The sequence below is a fragment of the Dermacentor andersoni genome, chromosome 10 (genome assembly GCF_023375885.2).
Source record: "Dermacentor andersoni chromosome 10, qqDerAnde1_hic_scaffold, whole genome shotgun sequence".
Lineage (NCBI taxonomy): Eukaryota > Metazoa > Arthropoda > Arachnida > Ixodida > Ixodidae > Dermacentor > Dermacentor andersoni.
This window is the reverse complement of record NC_092823.1, coordinates 86739427-86751910: the sequence shown is the minus strand read 5'-3', so window position 1 is coordinate 86751910 and position 12484 is coordinate 86739427. Positions and strand designations below refer to the sequence as shown.

At 46.1% G+C, this 12484-nt stretch overlaps 1 protein-coding gene across 2 annotated transcripts in view; it reads right to left on the bottom strand.

Annotated features, from left to right (window-relative positions):
• The window catches only part of KrT95D (phosphofurin acidic cluster sorting protein KrT95D), a 68494-nt gene that overhangs the window by 17549 nt on the left and 38461 nt on the right, over positions 1-12484 (bottom strand). Inside the window, exons 11-13 of one of the 2 annotated variants that reach the window (XM_050191491.3) lie at positions 10518-10872; positions 4404-4584; positions 1199-1241 (exon numbers count right to left, since the gene is read on the bottom strand). In XM_050191491.3, coding sequence (XP_050047448.1) covers positions 1199-1241; positions 4404-4584; positions 10518-10872 — 579 coding nt within the window. The remainder of the gene's footprint in view (positions 1-1198; positions 1242-4403; positions 4585-10517; positions 10873-12484) is intronic. The other variant, XM_050191492.3, reaches the window with a different exon arrangement.

Sequence of the window (12484 nt, the reverse complement as noted above, 5' to 3'; positions counted from 1 at the left end):
CCACGCTTGGCGCAGTCAGAGCTCAAGTAGGCTCTTGCTTGGCGTTCGGATAGTCCTAGCTCGGCAGTACATTTGTCCTTCCAACTAGGAGCGGTCGCGTTTGAGAGAGCACACGCTGCCATAGTAGGTATATTTTTTATCAAACTTAAGCGGATGCATATCAGCAGTTATAGGGACTACAAGTGAGCACTTTATTGCAGAAATTTTATGTTTGCTCAGCTATGGCCCCTCTGTGTTGAAGACGCAGGGCCGAGAAATGGCATGAAGAGAGTCTGGTAGCAAAACAGAAGGATATCCAACCCCTCTGACCACAGTGGAACGTTTCCATCTCCATATGAAGCGCAAGCGCAGGAGATGAAGGAAAGTGCCAGAGCTCCAACCATCTAAAAGCGCAGCGGGCTCAGACGGCGCAGACGAAGTCTTGGGTGCTACCAGAGGGAGGGGGATCACTTCGGCAACCTAGTGCCAGAACACCCTCTGCAAAACATGCAAAACAAGCGAGCCCACTACGAGTAGGGAGCGGGCATGACTGAAAAATTATACCCTAAGACCTCCACTAGCAGTAACATAGGCATGTGGGCTTTGAAATGCAAGAATAACTTGTGTATTTGGTTACATCATTTCTGTACCCTAGTGCCTATGCATCCCCTGAAGCACACACAAGATGTTTCACGGATCCCACTGCAGCTGCTTTCCCGATACAGCCTAACCGTCATTTTATTTGATGTGTAAAAATACAGTTGATACCCATTAATTCAACTAATGATGTGCGCCCTGACAGTCGGCGTGTGATAAATCCTGCGGGCCTTTCCTGGTCCATGTACTTTTTGTTGTGCGAGTGAAAGATTGCAGGCAGTTATTGCTCTGCATGCTCTGTGAGTATGGAGCAAAATGTCTGATGTAGTTTCGGACTGCTTTAGACAAGGTGACACCGTGATAGCTCCACAATTTCTGTCGTTCCATAATTCATGGGGAAACGATGCTTGCTGTGAGTGGGAGGGCCTTAAGGCAGAGATTTCAAATTGAAATTTCGAGTTAGAACGTGAGCCGAGAGCTCGTGTTTCTTTTGTGTGTGCATATAACCATATTTGGCCCTGTACTCTCGGTTACAAAGATAAACTGAGAATAGTAGGATGGCCATGTCGTGGCCCCTCTAACTTCATAAAGAGCGAGACAAGCAGAGCAGGTGTACACTTACACTAATGAAGGGCACAAACACCTGGCTGGATTCTTCTTCTGAGCTGAAAGGAGAACAACAATCGATTAGGCTTGGCTAATGCAATACCAGATAGGTTAACAGAAGTGAATAAACTACACAAAATCATAGTGAATAAACTAAACCCTAATTACCTTGAGAGTCTGAAAAGAATGAAAAAAAATCAGATAACCAGAGTTCCAAAATGAACAACCTTTCAGTGCACCGGCCATGCATCACAAATTCTGAACTTTAAATTATCAGCAATCGCAAAGCTGCTGTCCGTGCACAAAGGCATTTGACAACACCGCATGTACTGATATATCGTCAATATCCAATTTTTCTACTCTCTAAGGACAGCGAAAACGTAAAGAAAGAAACTCTAATCCATGTCTTTGACTGCTTTCAAAGGCTAAAATTGCAACCCCTTTGTACTCTTTGTATGCTTCACTGCAATATGCTGCAAATGGTTGACCGCATAACACCGCTGTGTTTGGTGCGCGAAGCTTAGTAGCCACGTTTACACTGATACGTTAAAAGTGTACCTTATTCATACGCCAACGCTTGTAACACAGCTAAGATATTCACCCACCCTTAGTGCAGACGTGCGGTATTAGGATAGTAGTGAAGACAGATGCCGCAGTTTCCGCAGCATGCCCGCCATGTGTTTCTATGCCACTGGCAGCTAAGCGGGCCCATCTATTTCTGCCCCCTCAAAGTGGACATGGCTATGTTATTGCCGCAAACTTGCCGATATTAACAATATTATTCATTACTGATACAGAAGGAACTGTTTCAACACATATAATGTACTCACGAAAAGGAAAAAAGAATCGCGTTCGGCGCGTTTGGCTTGCTCCGTGTCCCGGACCCGCATCCCACAGCAAACGCGGGACGAAAAAAAATTTTTTCGCAGGAAATTTAACCCGTGTAATGATCGCACCCCTGAATTAGCGTCAGTTTTTTTTCTGACAAAAAAGTGAGATCATTATGCGAGTAAATACGGTATACATCATCGACCATTTGGGACTTGTTTGCAGCACCGTACATTTACATCTTTGACCGTCAAAGGGTTAATGCCATTTCAGACCTGCAGTCGCGGCAAAAATTCAAAAAAATCGGATGGTGATGGGTTTCAGGGTCCAACATTTTGGATGTCATTTACAGTGGCTCTATGCGGTACGTGGCAGTGCCTCAAAGGTGTCTGAATTATCGGGAATGTTCAAAAATTGTGCTTCCGAAATATCTATTGTTGACTGCATCTGCCTTAGGCGCAAAATAACGAATGACTAAACTTCTTGCTTCGACCTTTCTGAAACTTAACTCCTGGCAATTTTCATAAAGATTCCATGTCATAAGTGAAAATTCTGCTTCCTACAGTCGTCATTAGAATGTAGCTTTCTCTCTCCAATGCAACAAATCTCATTGAAATCGGTCTAGGGCATTGTTTCATAAAAGGATTTCTGCATTTTAAATGTGCACATTCGAATAGGTGAGATCCGAGTTGGCTCAGAGCTAAACGTTCCTCTTAAAGGGCAGCGGAAGAGGTTTTAGAATTGGAAGAGTTACGGTGGTTTCGAAGGCTGCTACAGTAAAATTCAACTCCTGCAGTTACTTTCTTGATTGTGCACGTAGCAGCGCTGCAATCGCCGTTAATACTTTCGCTGAAGCCCCCCCCCCTCGTGAGCCAAGCGTAGTGGCGAAAGACGGGGCACGAGGATGCTGTCAATATAGGGATGACGTGAGCGCTCATTCGAATCATGCATCCCGCTGACACCTAAGATGACATCACGATCGACTTCACCATCAGAACCAGTCAACCAAAGCATGGCATTTCCCACAGACGCTGCGGCTTGTTTTTGATAAATAAAACGAGTAGCGGCGACTTTTGGCTCGTAAGCCAAGGGTAGCGGCGAAAGCCAAGGGTAGCGGCAAGGATGAGGTCAATACAGGGGTCACGTGAGCACTCTATTCGAATCACACATCCCACCGACACCTAAGATGACATCACGGTCATCTTCGCCATTAGAGCCTGTCAACGGAATTGCGGCATTTCCCACAGACGCTGATAAATAAAACGAGTAGCGGTGACTTTTGGCCTGTTAAACTATGATTTTCGTATTCAGGGAGTGAAAAACTAAGAATTCACTGAAAGTTCACTTCTTTTGAAAAGTGCTTCAGCTACCATTTAACAGGAGGTTCACTGTATGTCATGGCTCCCTTATTATATGTCTCCTGCAGTACAAATGAAGGCATCAATCCTGTATATTTTTCATAACCTTTCCCACCTTCCTTTCTTTAGAGATTTCTCTACACTACAGACATCAACACGCAGCAGAGAAGCTGTGTGGACAAATGTATGCAAGCAAATGGCTCTGCTTTTTAAAGTCCTGTCTCTTTCAGCAAAGAACATATGTTGACCTACCAGCCAACCTGTGAAGGTTAAAATTCATAAAAGTCACATGGCCATGACAACGAAATGGAGGGAGGAGATAGCAAGCATTTTTTTTATCGCTTGTCCCAACTACATGATTTTAGTGATACACATACATGCTTTATTGCCGATCATTTACATTTAGATGAACCACATGAGCAGTGACAAGCTCTTAAATGCAGAGAGGGACAAGTAGCACTCCCGTTTTCAGATTAATAACTTTTTCAACAACTTTGCTGTTGCCAGTTTCACTTGCATCAGGAACTCGGCTTAAGGGACTTGCTTGTGGGCTCGTGCCAAGCTGGTGGCGGTATATATGGTGAGTCACTGTACACCACCACCAGCTTGGCACGAATCTCTTTAAACCGGCGTCCCTGGAAATGCAGAAAGCGGTCTGCTGCCCATGTTTCAAACAATTCTTCGAGTTAACACTGTCTATTTTTGTTTCGATGCCCCAGCAGCGTTCAGCAGTACATGAATAGAATTTTTATATTCTGCTAAACCTTCAGAGACGTGCGTCCATTTGACGCCTATCGCGTACATGTGCTTTAAATTTGTGGTACCAATAGGATGAACTTTATGAATGCTCCTTGCACGCGTCACGCATTCCTTAACTATTAGAGGACTCCCAACGAAAGGTTCAGAAACTGACCAGCAAAATGCCTTTGCAAACAAATTCCTTTTCCGTAAAGCTCGATGCAACATCCATGAAATGGTATAACAAGTCCAAATTCATAAACTCTGGAAAATTCAAGAGAGCTGGCAGGTACGCACCTGTTCTGTGGCCGGTGGTTGATCATGGCTTCGGCTATGGGCAGCTGGAGTGTTGCGTGTGCCGAGGACAGGTAGTCGGCTGCCCGTTGCTCAGCCTCGTCCAGCCAGCCTTCCGAGAACTGGGAGGCGTAGCAGTTGTCCACGGCACACAGGTGCCGTAGCAAGGGCCCACTTGCCATACCTGCAAGCCAACCAGTGTCGTGTTCGAATGGACCGCGTTACAGCTGTAAGGAGCTAGCTAGAGTTGTATGTTGGTTCCGCATGCATCGGCATTAGTCGAGCACTGTCATGTCGAACTCCAAAGTTCAGCATGGAAACCCGCTCAACATGTGCATAGCCTGTGCTGCCTCGCTGGGGGCGTTACTGGCGAACAGGCTTCCGCGGCCAGCCGAAGTGCATCGCAGCCCACAAGGCAACGACAAGTGAAGGAACAAACAAACAAACGGCCAAAACGAAACATTCTCGCTTTATTTGATGCTACACTTAAGTACCTTGTTCGGCCGTACATGTGACGTTGGTACCTGACTTAACCAGGCAGGTTTAGCGAGCTCACTTAGCACCACCTGGTCAAGAAGGCACATACTTAATCACCCTATGCTGCTCATATGACGAACAGTTGAATTACTGTTCATCATATTCACTCCTTCCACAAAGCTTGCAGTATTTGAGAAAGAATCGTTGTCCGCACTAAAACTGTGAAAAACTAGGACTGTCCGATTGTTGTGTCACTATTGGGGGATACACATATGAATATTTCTTGTGCACTCTCTTGTTTCCAGAGGAATCTAACATGAACATGACTATCACAAGCATGCTTTCTGTAAAATTATTTCGCACCTAATTAGTATGGTGTTTGCACATGCTGTTCAAAATAAATGAAAGTGTGTTGACAACAGGAAAGCATAACTAACAAAAGTGTTGGCACAAAAGGCAGTCTTGCCACCTGTTGCCAGGTGGAAACATCATTGCTACAGACATTTCTCTGTGTAGCACATATTATGCAGTCCGGTCTCATCAAATGCTCTTTTCAAGGAGGCAAGTCTCACTTATGGAATCAATGAATATTATCTGAGCCTGATTATAGTTGTACTGATGGAGAATAAAACCACGCAGATTCTTTGGACACTTGTCAGCCTGCCACCGGCAAGCATGAGCAGTGGCTTTCCCACATAACAAAAGTTTTCGAGACAGGCAACTTTTCTCCCCAAGGCAACGTACACATGCAGGAACATTAGACAGTGCAAAGCTACTTGCATGGCTATTGAGCAACCACTGCGGGTAACATTTATTAAGCCATCGCACCTGAAAATCTAACCAAACATGGACAATGTATCATTCATACTTAAGGGTCTTTACATCTTTACTTCCTGCCATTCAAGAACTTTCAATAGCTTCAGAGACCATATGAACCCTCAAGTGACAGCACAAACATTCAAGTCAGATGTCCAAAGAAAATGCTGCTGAGCTTAGCAAAAATATTATATTTAACTACTTAAAAGGTTTTGAAATCATGATTTCTTGCTATTCAAGGGCTTTCAAAGACCATCTGAATCCTTAACAGCTTTTATGCAATGGAAAACCAATTTGATGTGACACGAAGGAGAGGAAATACAATAAATGATGATGTGTATGAATATTCTGCTAAACACTGTTGTGATACAATGAAGACGTGATCGAATTTGTGATACAATGAAGACGTGATCGAAAACCTGTGTGACATGACAAGTGGGAAGTGACATCGTCACTGACCATGTGACGTGAAAATTTTTCTCAACACTGATGGGACACAATGCTGATGCGACAAAAAACAAACGTGATGCGACATGTAGGAGATAACACTGCCAGTGAACTTACGAAATGGACATCCGACTTGGCATCAACGTGGTGAAAAATTTGCGAATCCCACACGTTGTGGGAACCAGTTTAGTGGACTTTTTGTTGGCATTGGTGTGGAATGTTGTTCATTGTTCACGTTTGCAAGTAGAGCAAACGATGTGGTTGACCCATTTTTACCGGGAAGTGCCTCGCTCAACTTATACTTGTGGTGCTCCAACACAGCAGACATCTTTGACTAAAACCAGAGTCTGCTTCAACGCTACACACTGAACCAAGCTTGTCTGGCACGGCGTTTCTCAGAGTACTTGTATGTACCTGTAAACAACATGGTCCAGCTCCGCTGCTCTCTCACCAGTGCCATCAAAGCCGCTGCGGTTTGCATTTCTAGGCAAAACATTCACCGCCCCTTATCACCCCTTGATCTGAATCAATGGTGCATGCACTATGCCATAAAAAGACCAATAGCCAGAACAGCACTGTGGCTCCATCTATGGTGCTTTAGTGACATAACAGAGGCAAGACTAGTGGATACTGTACTAATGGATAGTGTAGTAGTGGGCTTATGTCTACATGCCAAGGCAGCAGCGAAAATGCCCAAAGCCAACGGCGAAAACACCCACAGGGAACGAAACCTTCAATTTCAAAACCAATGTGACATTTCAAAATCAGTTTGATGTGGCACACGAAGCTCAAAGTGATGTGACACAATGGTGATGTGACAGACAACCAATATAGGAGGTGACATGACCACTGGCTATATGACATGACATGCAGCTGAACATTGATGTGATGCAACGGAAACGTGCTGGAAAGCTAATGTGACATGACATGACACGCATGAGGTGCTCCCCTCCCACATGACAATGTGACGTGAACATGATCATAAATACAGCCAATGTCCAATTTTCCGTACACCCGATATTCAAAACATACCTGATAATTTGGAGTCCTTCGAAGCACCGTCACATACCCCATGAAGCCTGTGCATAAAGACGTCTGAACTTTCGAGCACCCAAACCTTTCGCTGTCCAATTTTCTCGACTTTTTACCCCTAACCTCTGAAGTGGCAGCATTCACTGTCATTTGGTTATCTCGCAGCCTCGAACCATACCCTTGCATGCCGATCCACAAGACGTAGCCTGCGTCGTAGACGTAGCCACAAGACGTAGCCACAAGACGTAGTAGCACTGCGGCCCCCATATTGTATCGAAATCTCCAATGAGCACTCTCACACCCTAATCTGTTGGCAGCTGTAGCAAGCCGTAGCAATGGCCATAGCCTTTTGTGTTTATCCACATGTTATTCAGTTAGCTTTGTGTTAGGTCGCGTGATCATGTTGTCCTGCTGTGCGCTCTCTTCAACACTTGCTAAGAAGCTTCCCGCTGTTTGTGCTGTGCTTTTCATCAAGCGGATATGCCGCTCACAGAGGTGGTACAGACTATGCCTTCGTCATTTTCGTCCATAGCTTCGAAGCACACAAAGCCCTATCGCAGGCTGACGATGAAAAAGAAAGCTGTTACATCAAGCAAGCTGAAAGCGGCCGGTCACAAGAAGACATGGGCAAAGAGTTTGGAATTTTAAGGCGAATGGTTTCGCACTTCCTGAAAACCAAGTTGAAGATCGTGGAAGTGGCCGGAAAGTCAACTGGGGCTCAAAAAAAGAAAGGAATGCAAGTCAGGGTGTTTACCCAGAGCTTGAGGAAGCGCTACTTGTGTGGCTAAATACCATGATCATAAAGTGAATCCCCGTCTCTGGTTACACATTGAACCAAAAGGCAGAGGCTTTCGCGCTTCAAGTGAATGTCGAGGACTTCATGTTCAGCGATGAGTGGCTCAAGTATTTCAACAATTGCAATGAGCTATCCAATTGGCTGCCCAAGGCACGTCATGGGTAATTTTTCCAACTTTATGGGGTACAAATGTTGCCCTTAATAGTTGGAACGTTAGTTAATTTGTTTCTATAAAAAAAGAAAATAAAAGAAATAATGTAAAAGGACAACTTATCAAAGACTTCCAGCACACAGCTAATGTCATCTGCTTTTGTTATAACGTGCTCTGTGTTGACCAGAGCTCCGTGGTCAATGTTGGTCTTCATCTTTCATTTCACAAGCACCATGGTTCAGCCTTGTTACATTGTGGGCTGCAAACATAGCAAGTGGCAATATGTCAAGCTGCGGCATTGTGTCCCACTGCAAGGCAGCAGACAAGTGGAGTGGCTGCAGCACATCGAAGTGTCGGTATCCAATCGGCGCCAGGGTTTGCACATTTGTGCCCGTCACTTTACGTAGGAGGGTTACTACTACAATAGTGTATCGCGTGTCCTGCATTCAGGTAAGCGCAAGCGCAAGCAGACTGGGTCTGGGTGTTTCGTGGGATGAGCAGAGGCACAAATGTGAATGGTCTGCACAGTGCAACCACCTGGCGGAGCAGAGCTCAACCAAACACACAACTAACATAGCAGTAACGAAGTGCATTCTACTTTGCTGCTGGTGTAAATTTTGGGCAGGAGCATAACCATGAACACATATTTTTGAATGCTTAAAATGTTTTACACTTGGTTAGAGCAATATTAGCTCTTTGTTTCGCTGGTTAAACTCTGCGCCACCAGGTGGCCGGACTGTGTAGACCGATCAGGCTGCTCACATTCGTCTACGCTAAAGCTTCTTTGTCACAGCAATAGTAGTATGGAGAAGCTTTAGTATATGCCTCCACCCGTCCGTCGGAACGCCCAGCTCGCCTGTGGTTGCCGGAATACAGGACATGCTCGGTGCTGTGACCGAGTGCTTGGAAGGCACGCTGCTTCGATAGCTCTCGCTTAGGATCGACTGCCAGTCAGCTGGCGGAGAGGTTGGACAGGCTTCATACGTTGGCTTCAAGAGAACTAACTGGAAGTAGACGACACGACACCCCATCATGATGCAGAGCCAGTAAAGGCGGACCTTAGCCCCAGTCACTCGGCAAATGAGTTAAGAGGAAATGCACTGCTATGGAGGAGGGTAACTTACAACCATCCGGAGCTCTCTTAATATGAGACACTTCACACCAATTGTGATGCAAATGATTTACTGTAGCTGTACTCTACGCATTACAAAATTTGTCCGACTGTTTCAGGGATCCTTTAAGGTGGCTGCCCTACCTGTTCAGAATGAGGCCAGCAAAAAGGCCTGGATAACACAGCAGTTATTCGAAGTGTACATTCGCATGTTGGGCAGAAGATTCGAACAGCAGAATCAAAAAGTTCTGATGTTTGTAGTCAATTGTACTGCGCATGGCCACATCAAACACCTAAAAGCTCTACAGATGGAATTTCTGCTGCTGAACACCACAGCAATCCTGCAGCCGATGGATCAAGGCGTGATCCGCAACCTCAAGCTTCTGTACAGGTCATGTATGCTCAACCGTACAGTGCTGTGCTCAGACAGCAGTAAAAGCTACGCTGTTCACCTTACGCCTACTGTCGGCACGCTTGCAAACTCTTGGAAGGCGGTTAAACAAGAGATGCTTTGCAGCTACATTCGCCACGCGGACTTCACACTTGGCACTGAGATGGCTGTCTTGCCCGGAAAGAACGACATGTGTGATCAATTTCCTTTCATGGGCTTTGTCTTCAACAACCTGCATGGCATTTCAATTCCAACCGGGATAACTTCTGAAGGGTTGACTGATGTGGACACAGATCTTGAACTCTGTGCAAAGTTATTCAATGATGAACTGGTCTGTCAAGTGGTGGTGGATTCTGACTCTGACATTGAAGAGCCGTTTGCACAGCCGACAAGCTCAGAGTTGACGCGAGCATTGATGACACTGCCATCAGTGTGCAGCGATGATATGACCCTGGCTGAAATCGAAGCAACCATCATCATGTGCAGGCGGAAGACCATGCAAAAGAGGATCAACAATTTATTCGCCCCGCTAAAGCAGTGTTGAGCCAGCTGAAGATAGCTTCAGGTACATTAACAGCACCTAGTGTCCGACTTTTAAAGATGCTCATGAACTGCTTTTTTCAGAGACACTTAATGAATTGTCAGAGTTGCGCAAGTCTAATATTCTGTGCTTGATCCTCTCCACCCAAAAAATACATAAGGAATGGTGCGTTTTCTGCATGCATTCGTTTTTTCGGACTGCCCGATCTTTTAGGCCATTTTCGTGGTCCCTTGGGAGTGCGGAAATCAGACATTGGCTTAAATAAATAAATAAATGTTGACCAACATTGATGTGACAGCAGTAACATAACGGAAAAAAGACAATGTGACCAGTGAGGAGCGACAGCAGCACTGACCAGAGGAGGTTGCCGGCATGGGGAAGAACCGCAGGTAGGCCTGCCACTCGGGCGGCTTAGCCGATAGCTGCTCGACGTAGAGGCGCGCCAGTGCCGACAGGAAGGCCTCCGAACCAAGGACTCCCACGCGCACCGTGCCGGGGGGCCTCGCATTGCAGTGGCAGAACTTCTGCAGCCGCCCGACGAGGGCGCTGAAGGCGGCGCGCAGGTCGGCACTACCCAGGATCAGCACAGGCAGCGAGGGCAGCGGCCGGGGCAGTGGCGCTTCGGCCAGTATGAGTTTCTCGGGTAGCGCCGACTCTTCGGGAGGCAGGAGGCGTGACAACTGTTCCAGGACCCGCTGCACCCCAGCCGCCTGATTGACGCACACAAGCAACCCCCGGCACCATGAGCACAAAAGACGCCTCTCCCTTGAACAGGGAAAACACGGGGAAGGTTGGGAGGTGGAAATTCAAAACGGTGAGCAAAATGAGAACGAGGTAAAAGCGGGAGCCAATGTTTCGACAAGTAGACTTCAAAAAGAAGAGTCCCCGTGTTGAAAAACGTTGGCTTTTTTTTCCTTTGTTCTCATTTTGCTCATCCTCCCTTCAACACTTCTTTAACAACACCAGTTCTGAAAGTCTGCATCAAACTCCACACAGATGCAGCAAGCAATATGCAAATGGCATGGAACAAAGAAGAGGATGGGAGTGAAGGCACATACACAATACACACACAAGCAGAATATACAGTGGAGCCTCGTTGATACGATCACGAGAACCAGAAAACGAAACGTATCATCCAAAAATCCTATTATCCAAAGCAAGCTAAAAAAAAAAGTTTGGAAATCGGCGTAATTGGCGACAAACACAATAGCAAAGATTTTTTGGCAGTTGAGTGATACAGCTCCGCATTACACATCATGCCGAGCAGCGTCACTCAACGCCAACCAAACCGCAGTCAACGAACTTCTGTTTAGCAACGTTGAAATAGCTCGTCAGTTTGTGCTGAACTTTCTTCTTGTTGATGCCTGTAAGAAAGTTCTGGAAGTTAAAACAACAAGCTGCCGTTTCCTTACTCGACTCGGCAATGGCGCACCGCCATTGTTGTGGCCGCGCAGCCTCACTCGGCATCGTTTTACCACTGGCGGCATTCCACGTGCGCTGTTCTTCCAGCGTGCCTAGGGCTTAGCACATTGTTTGTGGGTTGTTGGAATTTTATTTATGAAGCTAAGAGTTTCAGAAATACCAGCAAAAGCCCACTTCTGCAGTCATGTTATCCAATTTCAGGTGAAAATGCGATCGCAATAACCGTATGAAAAAACATTGCTCCTATGGCATGTTGGCTGTGAAGAAAAGAAGAAACATAATATCCAGAAAATTTTTTTATGCAGAATGACTTCAACAAGGTTCCACTATATACTGGTGAGTAAATATACAGTCGCCGACTGATTTTTTGGACTCCATAAATTCAAACATGCTCGATTATTCGGTCTGCTTCATGGCACTGCTATTCTCCCCATAGACCATAATGTATAACAACTGCCAAAAGTTCGGACACCTTGCAGCCTCTCATCTGATTTTTTGGACACTCCTTGAGCCAAGTCAATCGAGAGCACCATGCACCGACTCTGCACGGTGCGTGGTTCAACTTGCTGAACGCCATTTTTGTTTTGAACGGAGCCTCCTTACTGCCCCACGAAGTGGCACTACTGCAAATCCCCACTCATCATCATCGTTTCTGCCTGGTTCAAGGCCACAGCAGTTCCGATCTCAGCTTAGTAAGGCATGTCAAGACAATCCAGCAGCTGATTTGTTTCTTGCTTCGTGCACGGCGCTGCGAGTAGGCCACATTTTTCGTATGTGCGACTGGTGTCAGCGTGACGGCGTGGTGGTGTTTGCTTTGTGCGCTGTGTCGAGGTTGCGGTGATCCAACGTGGCATACGGAAACATCGCGTCAAGTGTCTAATGGCGCCGACAGTGCCCGCG